Raw genomic sequence first — 11,908 nt, 5'->3', positions numbered from 1 at the left:
TTTTTTTAATGTTAAACCCATACACTGCAGTTTGTAGAATGCAAGTGGGAAAATAAATTTTACAAGATTTCTAGAGGGCAACTTGGCAGTATATATCCCAAATCTTAAAGATAAATATATTTCTATGTACCTTTCAATCTATCGGGGTAGCCAAAAAAATGTATACACATGACAAAAAAAAATGTATACACATGACTTGTATTCATCTTCTGTTATGGGTGTATATTGAGCATTACAATTTTACTGCAGTTTTTTCCTTTCTTAAAATGTGTATACATTTTTTTGGCACCCTCTGTAGGTATTAACCCCAAAGAAACAAAACTGTGAGCAAAGAAAAATCAAACTAAATTATCTGAATCGTAAGAGAAATTAAATAATTATTTTACAGAAAATTGTTTCATGTCTGTCTCCCTGCTAGATAAAATATAAACTGCATGTAAGGAGGGCTGATGGCTTTTCATCACTAAAACTCTAGTGCCCAACACACTGCCTTGCAGCAGAGGCTCAATAAATATTGGTGAATGAATAAATATAAGGAATATTTACTACATACCATGCACTGTACAAGATATTTGACATATGTTATTTCATTTAGTCCTTGTGAATCATCTCCATTTCACAAATAACGGTTAAAAATGACACCAAATACAGACCTTTCTTTTTTATTTTGAGTTCATGATGTTTTAGCAAAATATTATTTAAATCATATTTGTGTAAATCTGAGGTTTTAACATACCACGAAATATGAAAATATTATAGAAAGGCATTATTTTCCAATCCAAACATAAGTTTACTGGATGGAAACTGTGAGGTATCACTACATCAGACCAGTTGCACCATCTTTACAGAGCTGTTCAAGGGACAGAATATGTTTGAAAAAGTTATTTGGAAAGATCTCAAAATTATCCTAAAGCTCATGGCTTGCTATTTTCACTAGGTATAGCTTGGCTTCAGTATTGTGTCTCACTTGGAAACAAAAATACTACCACATAAATTTCCATTAATAGAAGAGTGGTTAAGTACTTTAAATTATGGTACATACATGTAGCAGAATACTCTATATTCAATTTAAAAGCATACTAGATCTATGTGCATATTGGAAGGAGGCCCACAATATATTGTCATGTGGAAATATGAATAATACGAATAATACTCTGTAAAGTTAAAATCACACTGTTAGGTAATTATGCTGCAAATCATTATATTACTACAATGATGAATTGTTATTTTATAACTGATGTATGAGATAATCCTAAAAGGACAGACACCAAATTGCTAGCGTTAGTTACCTCTAAGGAGTAAAACAGAGATGGCACTGGCGAGCCTCCGTTTTTCTTTTTATCACAGTACACATACCTACCTTGATAAATAACGGGGCAGGGTGGGCGGGGATGCAGGGGGGGACACAGGGTGGATACCAAAGCCTCCCACCAGAAAACATACTCAGTGAAATCAACTCTGGTTATCTTATGTTGAAAACAATGTTATTCTTACTCTCAAATGTTTCAGAAGAAAATTTTATATATGAAAGAATAATAGAGTAAATGGAACAAAAAGTTAACAAATGGTGAAACTTGCACATTTTTTATGTTTGAAATTATATATAAACACATATTTATATATAATAAATAATATATATAAAGAAGGGGGAAAGCAATATGGCTATTTCAGCTAATAGTTGAATCAAACACATCATTCTTGTCTCTTCATAAAACAAACAGTCATAAAAGACAGACTTAGGGCTTTAACATAGCTGTGTGCGTGCTCAGTAACTTTAGTTAAACAAGAATTTGGAATGAATCTGTTGTCCTATTTCATCCTTGATGTTTTATATTACAGATGAACCAATAATGTACTCATTCCAAATTTTCCCTTTTCCAGTCTTTGGGCAGCTATCTCCCAGGTACACTTCCTGGTTGTGGCCATCAGGTGGCAGAATGACTCTATTGCTTGGCCATCAGATCAGGGATGACAGGAGAGCAGTCAAAAGTCCAACAGGGCTCCAAAAGTCTAGCAACAGGTATGACTTGGGCAACATGTTTAAACAGAACTCTTACAGCTTGTGATATCGTGGCATAGCACACCAAAAGCAATGACATTTAAAATATTAAATTACTCATCTTCCATGTTATAATATATACATGCATATATACACACATAATTATTGTATATATGCGTCCTTAAGCTCTTAAGTGCTGGCAATAAATTAATCGAATTAGACCATAGAGCAATTTATGTTCCAGGGCATTATCAAAAACAGTAGAGCAGGGGCTGGCTGAGTGGCTCAGTTGGTTAAGAGCTTGCTCAAGAGTGTGAGCTCTGAGCAACAGGGTCACCAGTTCGATTTGCGGCCCGAGCTGAGCTGCCGCTGAGCTGCTAACAGGTGGCAGGATGGCTCAGCTAAAAAAAAAGACAAAAAAACAAACAAAACAGCAGAGCAATCTGTCAGTAATTAGTGGAGATAAGATTTGGGTGTAATACCAACAGAGGCAGACAGCTTAATAAAACATCAAGGAAGGAGACAGTCAAAGAGAGCCTTGCTAACACCACTGTCACTGCAGGGTGATGGTGCACCCTCTGCGGAGTGACATCAGAGGCTTCACATTGCAGGGGAAATAGACGTCATTAAAATAGTCCAACCAACTCACCAAATAAACAAACAACAACAAAAACAAACCCAGGGGTGTGTGTCAATATCCAGGATTACAATACATTACCTAAAATGTCCTGTTATTAAACATTTTGAGACATGCAAAGAAACAGGAAAATGTGAGCTATACACAGGGGGGAAAGCAGGCAAAAGAAGCTGCCTGTGAGAGAGCACAGATGTCAAATTTAAAAGACAAAGACTGAAGGCAGCCATTATAAATATAACATGATCAAAGGAATAAAGAAAACATGCTTTAAAAAGTAAAGGAAGGGGCTGGCCAAGTGGCGCGATNTAACAAATTATAGTGCACTAACTAGATAGCTCAAAATCACCGTAGTGCAGACCTCTCCCACCTAGTACTGCAACAGTGCCCCCTGATGTTTCCACCACTACTTCAGCCCCTTGTGATCCATTTCCAAGTGCAATCAACGTCCATGGAAAAAATAATATATATCTGATTATATCGGTTTATCTGCTAAAAATCTTGCAGTGGCTCCTTACTGCTCCAAAGATAGAAACACAAAGTCCTGACTAGCCTACCAGGCCCTGCTGGCGGGCCCGCATTCTCTCCAGCCTCACATCTCTGTTTGGGCCACCTTTGCCATCTTGCAGTTTCTCTACGCCATATTTCTCCACAGATAGCCTACTTCACCCCCTGTGTTCTTACCTCACTCTTTACCTAGTGAGTTCCATTCATTCTTCAGCTCTTACTTCAAACATCATCGCCTCTTCAGGGAGGCCTACAACCAGCCCTCTGTTACTCATTCTCAAAGCACTGCTGTATTAGTTTCCTGTGGCTGCTGTGACAACTTACCACAAACTTGGTGGCTTAAAACAACATGTTTATTCTCTTACAGTTCTGAACACCAGAGGTCTGAAATCAGTTTCATTGGACAAAAGTTAAGGTGTGAGCAGGGGTGGTTCCTTCTGGGGACCCTGAGGGGAGAATCATGTTTTTGCCTTTTCCAGCTCCCATAGCTTGTGGCCCCTTCCTCCATCTCCAAAGTACATCACTCCAATTCCTGCTTCTATGTCACGTGGCCTTTTCTCTTGACTCTGATCTTCCTGCCTCCCTCTTACAGGGACTCTAAGGGTTACATCAGGTTCACCCAAACGACCCAAGGCAATCTACTGATTTAGAAATCTTAATGACATATGCAAAGTTCCTTTTTGCCATGTAAGATGTCATATTCACAAGGGTTAGGACGCGGTGATATGTGGGGGACCATTATTCAGCCTACCACAGTTATGTGCCTTTCTTTCAAAGCACTTATCACCATTAGTAATAATATAGTAAATGCTTATTTTAGTCATTATTTGATTAATGCTCATACACTCCCTAGACTATAAGCTCCACAAGGATAAGAGCAGAGTCTGTTTTTCTTCATTACTGATCCTCAGCACCTCAGCCAGTGCTCAATAAATATGTTGAATCAACAGATGCATCATTATCCAACTACTAAAAACAAACATTAGAAAGGTAAAGTGACAGCGTGCTACACGGAAAATTTTCCTCTGAACTTCCAGTATTGTTTCCACTTTGTGCAATAGATAAAGACCAAGAGGGAAAAANAAAAAAAAGTAAAGGAAGGTATAATGACAATGTTTCATTAAGGAGAGAATATAAATAAAAAGAAACACTTTTTTAAACAACCAAATATACTCAAGAAAACGAAAAGAAAACAGAATGGGGACATTTTTTTCAAATCATATATCTGATAAGAGAATTACATCTGGAATATACAAAGAACTCCTACAACTCAGTAAGAAAAAGACAAATAATCCAATTTAAAAATGGGCAAAGGATCTGAATGCAGTTCTTCAAAGAAGAGATACAAATGACCAATAAGTACATTAAATGATGTTCAGCACCATTAGCCATTAAGGGAAATGCAAATCCAAACCCCAAGACGCCACTGCACACCCACCAGGGTGGCTATAATCAAAAGGACACACAAGTATTGGTGAGGATATGGAGATTGGAGCCCTCACACTGCTGCTGGCAGCGTAAAATGGTGCAGCCACTTTGGAGAACACTCTGGCTGTTCTGTTCCGCAAAAGGTTAAAAATAGAATTACCCTATCATTCAACTCCTAAGTATATATCTATATCTATAGATATAGATATAGATATATTCTCCAAGAGAAATGAAAACTTATGACCACATGAAAACTTGTATGTAAATGTTCATAACAGTGTTACTTATAATAGCCCCAAATCTCTAATCTGATGCTGTCCAATTTATCTATTTTTTCTTTGCACCTGGGCTTGCTTACCTCATGGAAACTTCTGCAACTGCCTCCGTATACAGATACTTCTCTAAGTCTCTGGCACCATGCAACAGACCTCACAGAGGAAAGTGGATGGGGCCACTGAGATTTGGAAAAATGAAGAAGACAGACCAAATATTCCGGTAAGAATGGTAAAGTTAAACTCTCTGAGGTCTGCTTTAAGAGAAATGGGTAACTCTGAGAAAGTCCTTTGTAGGGTGTGCTATGCTTAGCGGGGGTAAGGGTATCTCTCACTTCAATGGTGACTCTCCCTTGGGCCCTCCGAGCTGGATCCACGAGGTGGGTGTCAGGGCAAGTTCCCCATCAATTATATCACCAACGGATCCAAAACACTACAGAATAAAATCTGAAACAATATAGCAGGCTAGTTAGTAATTTAAGGAGATCGCTTAAAAAGTTCATATATACTTCGTCAATACAATAACATAATCAATGCAAGAAAGCCAAAACTTTGCTAAAGAATTTTTATTTCACAAGTTTATTTCAACAATCAATGTCTCATTAGCACTATAGTGGAAAGACGAATATAGCCACAAAACAAAACAAAAATATGTGGTGCTCAGAACACACTCTTGGTCGTTTCCAAGGAGAAGTATTTGTTACAGAGAAGGAACAAGCTGGGTAGAGAAGTTAATAAGAAACAGCAGTAGAAAAATGTAAAATTACTAAAAGTATTTCAAAATGATTTCTCCATTTTGTAATTAGAACCAGGATGATTTCACCACTGAGGATAATTTTACTGCTGCTGCCCCTGAGATAACGATAATAGCTCCATTTGCTGTATGTTCACACCATCCATGCACTGCACCAAGCCTCTTACATATATTGCCTCACTTAATCTTCATCTGCAACTCAAGTGACTAGGGAAGATCCCCAAAGTTCTCCTGCAGCCCTTACTCTGCCCTGCAACTCTGAAGTTCCTCTAACGCCTCACTGTTCTGAGAAGTTTCACAGAGCTGGGGGTTCTTTTAAGTCGATCTCCACATAAAGGAATTCGTTTTTTCCATCCTATTACATTGATTTTCTAGATCATTCATTCATCCAAACAAACATTTTTTATCTACTGTTTTCTAGACACTGTTCCAGACACAAAAAATAAAAGATAGTACTCCACCCCAAGACAGTGAAGACAACAGAGAGATTAAATAGAGCAGAGAATGCTAGGGGAGCTCCGGAGAGTGGGGTATCAGGAAAGACTTCTTGGAGGAGGTGACATTTGAGCTGATTTTAAAGGCTGTCTAGAAGTTGGAAAAGAAGGGGGAAAGGCATGCTGGGTATAAAGATAGCATGTGCAAAGGCAAGGAGATAGGAGACCATGGCTTCAAGCAGTGGATCACCACTGAAAGGTACAGTGCAAAGGTGACGAGAGGTGAGGAGTTCAGAGTGTTTCCACCCCAATGGTCACACTAAGGAGACTGGAGTTCACTTGAACGAGGATAGAAAAACCACAGAAGAGTGGTCAACCAGGCCTTTATTCACTCCATGGAGCCCTCTGCTATTAGACTGATGTTCATCCAGCAGGACCAAATACACGTGCCCAGCATGCAAGGCCCTTCAGGGGCCTGCACAAATACACCCTCACACTACTGCCCTCTGCTTCAACGACGCCTTGGATCCTGTGAGTCTCTTTTTTCTACTCCCACCCTTTGCAGACCACTCTCGACTTCACCTCAGGTTGATTTGAATTGCCTGTGAGCTCCACAACTCCTGTGTACACTTGTACTTGACACTTAATAGCGGCAGAGGGCAGAAGAGGCCAGTAAATGCTTTAGGGACTGCTGGCATTTCTAACAAGCTCCCAGGTGACAGAGAGGCTGTGTGGGTCCACCGAGCACAACTTAAGTAGTGAGGCATTAGAGCAGCACTTTTCATACTACCTGAGGTGAAAGAGCTCTTTTTAAAATCTACAATCTATCACGGACCAATACTTTCAGAAAATAAAATAAAAATATAGTCAATAATGTTGTGATAACTACATATGGTGCCAGGTGGATATTAGACTTATCATGGTGATTGCTTTGTAAGGAAGGTATATAAAGGTCTAATCACTATGTTGTACACCTGAAATTAATATAATGTTGTATATCAATTGTAATGGAAAAATAATAAGAAATTAAAAGAAAAATGAAATTTTTAAAAAGACATGCAAAATTTAAGTCCCACCTTTGTATTATTGGATTCAATAAACATAATCTTCCCCTGCCAACAACGCAGGTCAGCTGAGCAGCCCCATCACTTCCTCCCACACACACAACTCCAATCGCAGACACACAAGAAATCACGGCTGGCTCATAACCTGGTCTAACTCCCACCGTTAGATTTAATGGACAAAGGAGGGGATGTATGAGAAGGATGCAAAGAATGTACTTTGGGGCATCATGAATATATTCCCCACTAAAATGAAGTTTATGAAAAACAGCTTTTGAGGAGTAGAGTCCCAAACATTTGACCACCTACCTTGCCACTCTCCCTCGAAGATCTCCCAAACCAGAGAGCTGACGCAGCTCCAGAGTCTTTAAGGCAGAATTAGTTCCGTAGCTAATGTTGTCTCGGGCACGGATCTGCTCCTGGAGTACCTGGGCAACCCAAAAAACCACAAGGGAATCACTGGAGAATTTACATGATGCCACAAAACCATGTCATACTTTGGGCATAAGTAAGAGGCACCTATATTTTATTTAGCTGAGCCATCCTGCCACCTGTTAGCAGCTCAGCGGCTGCTCAGCGACTGCTCAGCTGGGGCTGGGATTCAAACCACTGTTGCTCAGAGCTCAAATTCTTGAGTGAGCTCTTAACCAACTGAGCCACTCAGCCAGCCCCTAAGAGGCACCTTTTTAACAGTCACCTGATATATACAGAGAACCAGGGGCTTAGAAAGAGAGGGAGACCTTAGGGATCACACCAAGTCCGTTAATTTACCAATAAAAACACTGAGACTTGGATGCCGAATGGCTTGATGGAGGTCCAGCTGCAGGAGAGGCAAGGCCCAGACAAGGACCCTGGACTCAGTATATACTTCAAAGCTCTGCCCACCACTTCCAGGCTATTTTTTGATAGTCAATCCTTATATTTATTAGGAAGTAATAAACCAAGAGCAAGGAGGGGAGGGGGGCACCAGACAAACAGGTCCAAATTGTGGTTCCCCCTACTGTGTGATCCTGGGCAAACGTGTAAAGTTCCTGAGCTTCCTTTTCCTCATCTGATAATAGGAATGGTAACTATATTTAAGGCCACTGTGAATAGTACATACGATGATGCATATAAAGCACTTAGCACAATGCCTAGTACACAGCAAATGCCAGTCTTCTTTCTATAACAATAACAGTACTTATTTGATAACAGTATTTATACTGGACTGGCAGAACGGTGCCTCATAGGAAAGACATGAAATGAAAGCAGAAGATTAAGTGACCCAACATAGAAGCACGACCTCGTGCAGCTTCCCTCCTGGGAAATCTTCACAGGAACTACAGACATGATGAGGCTGTCCCTGGGGCTTACTGAGCATGTAGTAGGAGCTACTGACATGGACCAAATCCACACAGGACCCCCGGGAGGGAGCCACGCAGGACCCCCATGTTACCCACCAGGAAGTGAGGCACAAACAGCTGAAATGATACGTCCATAGTCACACAGGGAGCAAGTGGCTAGCCAGGCCTGACCGAGTGGCCTGACTCCAGAGCTCTGCAAAGCTGCCTGCCTGAAACAGGAAAGACTCTGAGGCTGAAGCACTGTGACAGACAAGACTGGAAAACCTGAGTCCTAGGTAGCAGGAGACCTCTCAGAAGCAAAGGGTTCAGATGTTTCCTTTAAACATGTCCTTATTCTTTGCAAAACACCTCTTCCTCCCCACCCCACTTCCTCTACCATGTTCTGTCCTTCACCCTCCCCCTCACCACTACCACCTTCTCTCTCTTTTCAAAGAAAAAGCTTTTGGTTTCTTGTATCCGTTCCCTTACAACCATTTTTTAAAACCATTTTTCCATTTGCTTGATGTCAGCTTAAATTTTATCAATTCTTGCTTGCTTTCTTTTGTTGTATTCTTTTTTATTAATTTTAAAAGATGAACACTAAGTTCCTTTATTTTTATTATTTTTTCTTTAATAATGAAGACTTTTTTTTTTTAGTATAATGTTTTCTGTGTCCATAGGTTGGTTGTGAAGTGTTTTCTTTTTTATTGTTTTAATTTCAGTTTTGAATGCCTTTTTGATCTAAGGATTACTTAATTGTGTTTATTTTCAAGCAGTTAAGTGTTTTTCATCATTTTTACTGTTTCTAATTGTGCTGGATTATGATTAAAAACATGGTCTGTAATATAGCTAATGTTTTGAATGTATTAAGACATTCAAATTGTGGCACATGATTGATTTTTTTTATTAGTTTCAGACACATGAAACAACAGAGTGATTAGACTCACAAAGTGATAACCCCGATAAGTCTATTAGCCATCTGACACTGTACAGTTATTACAATATTATTGACTATATTTCTTATGCTGTGCTTTATATCTCTGTGACTATATTTTTATAGTCGACATTCAATATTATTTTACATTAGTTTCAGGTTTACAGTCCATTAGTTAGATATTTATATAATTTACAAAGTGATCCCCTCGGTAAGTCTAGTTTTTACAATATTATTGACTATATTCCCCATACTATACTTCACATCCCGGTGACTGTTTTGTAACTACCCATTTGCACTTCTTAATTCACCTTTCTAACCCAGCCCCCAACCTCCTCCCATCTAGTTATGATTGATTTTTTAAATGTTCCATGCGGAAAGCTATTCAAGGGTGGTAGAGGAGGGTAAAAGGGATCAACTGCATGGTGATGGAAGGAGAACTGACTCTGGGTGGTGAACACACAATGTGATATATAGATGATGTGTTACAGAGTTGTACACCTGAAACCTATATATGTAACTTTACTAACAATTGTCACCCCAATAAACTTTAACTTAAAAAAAAAAGCTATTCAAGGAACAAAAGGCTTAAAATTGTTAGACTGAATTTGCTGATTCCATTATTCGTTTTTTCCTAGATCTTACGTATTTTTATCTACTGAATCTCTCCAGCTGTGATAGAGGCATTATGAATTCTTACTGTAAAGTATTTTCATCAAGTTATCACATTTTTAATACTTGTTAATATATATTTAGCTGCCATTTTATTTGGTACTTACAGATTTATGATAAGTGGCCATAACCATTATATAATAACCTTCTTTACGTGATTTAGTGCTTTTAATATTGTTTCAGCTTACCTAATATTAACATTTATACTATGCTTTAGAAATAATAAAGCAAACACTCGTTTGATCTAATTGTACACCAGGCTCTGTTCTAAGTGCTTTAGGTATGTTAACTCATTTAATCCTCACAACACCCTATGAGGCAGTATTATCATCCCCATTCCTCAGGTGGTGAAACCTCAAAGCAGTTAAGGAACTTGCCCAAAGCCCCAGTCAAAAACTGACTGAGCTGGGGTTTGAGCCAGGGAGTCTGGCTCCACAGACTGCTTTCAATCATGACACTATGCTGCTTTATTTTGTGTTTTCATTCATCCCTTCATCTCACTTTATATTTACAATTTATGTTGCTTTTTGGTATTGTTTCCTTTCTCCTTTTTCTGATTTTGATTAGTTTAATCAAGTTACCATTGTTTGCTTTCCCTCCCCTTGTTAACTGGAGAATGTTCCTGGACACTGCTATTCCATGAATGGTTACCCTCCTTTTCCCAACGTTCATAAACATACCCACATCTACTCCAGGCTCTGTTCTTACCCACGAGACACGCCCCCTCTACTCAACACGTGACACTTATACCACCTTGTCCTCACTCCATCCTTCAAGCCCAGATGACTTATTTGAAAGGATTTTACTTTTCTCTCCTTTTGCCCTTCCTCACCTCAACTAGGTTTTGCTAAAATAACTCGATACTTCTAGTTGGGCTATCATTAGAATTTTGCCTGTAGAACGTCTCTTCTATTCCAATATTTTTTTTCTTTTTTAGCACTTCCATGACCTAGTTCCAAGCATTTCTTAATACCTATTTACATGAAATGATATATTGGGTTGTCGGAAAAGTCATGACGCATTTTTGCAATGAAAAACATAGAAAAATATATCATGACTTTTCCAACAACCCAAAAGATCTTTTCTTAAGGGCCATTGATTATCTTTGCACGTCTCCTTTTCATTTTCCCCTATCTTAGGGTCTCTGGGCAAACTCAATGTGTTTTGGTTAGTCTTCTCTCTAGCATTTTCCCCAGATCAGGCACTTGGATGAAAGATTGAATTCCCACCAAGTCGATAATCATCCTTCCCTCACCCTGAAGGGTGAGTGATAAATTGAAAGGGTATAGAATTCTTGACTTAAAGGCCTTTCCTCCCATTAAATGTCAAGGCTGACAGGAACCCTAGCTCCTTGTACCTAGAAACTTGTAAGATTTTTTTTCTTCATTTTTGGAGTTCAGGAATCTTATCAGAATATAAAATATAATATCACAATATAAAATATTCTGAATATTTTCAGAATATAAAATATAAAAGAGCCACCTAACTGTGACTCTTAAAAAATTTTTTTTTTCAATTCTACCTGGAACTCAGTGAACTTTTCAATTTGTTGGCTCAGATTTTTTTTAAGTCAGGTAAATGTTCTGTGTAACTATGGTTTCTTCATCTGTTTGTCTCCTTTTAGAACTCCTATTATTCATATTCTGGGTATCGTGGATCTGTATTCCAAGTCTTGTATATTTTTCCTCATAGTTTTTTTTCCCCTCTCTTTGTATTTGGCTCTTACGTTTCACCATTTTTTCTACTTTGTCTTGTGGACAATTAATTCAATTCATAAAAATAACCATCCTTGTATCTACCGTATTTGCCGGCGTATAAGACGATTTTTTGGCCCTGAAAAATATGCCTCCAAGTGGGGGGTCGTCTTATACGCCAGGTACACTTCAGATAG

General features: G+C 38.7%; 1 protein-coding gene across 1 annotated transcript in view; it reads right to left on the bottom strand.

The window, feature by feature from the left end:
• The window catches only part of FAM81A (family with sequence similarity 81 member A), a 46,378-nt gene that overhangs the window by 18,493 nt on the left and 15,977 nt on the right, over positions 1 to 11,908 (bottom strand). Inside the window, exon 3 of the mRNA XM_019657525.1 lies at positions 7,399 to 7,517. Coding sequence (XP_019513070.1) covers positions 7,399 to 7,517 — 119 coding nt within the window. The remainder of the gene's footprint in view (positions 1 to 7,398; positions 7,518 to 11,908) is intronic.

The sequence above is a fragment of the Hipposideros armiger genome, unplaced genomic scaffold, assembly GCF_001890085.2.
Source record: "Hipposideros armiger isolate ML-2016 unplaced genomic scaffold, ASM189008v1 scaffold_276, whole genome shotgun sequence".
Lineage (NCBI taxonomy): Eukaryota > Metazoa > Chordata > Mammalia > Chiroptera > Hipposideridae > Hipposideros > Hipposideros armiger.
This window is presented reverse-complemented; position numbering and strand designations above follow the sequence as displayed.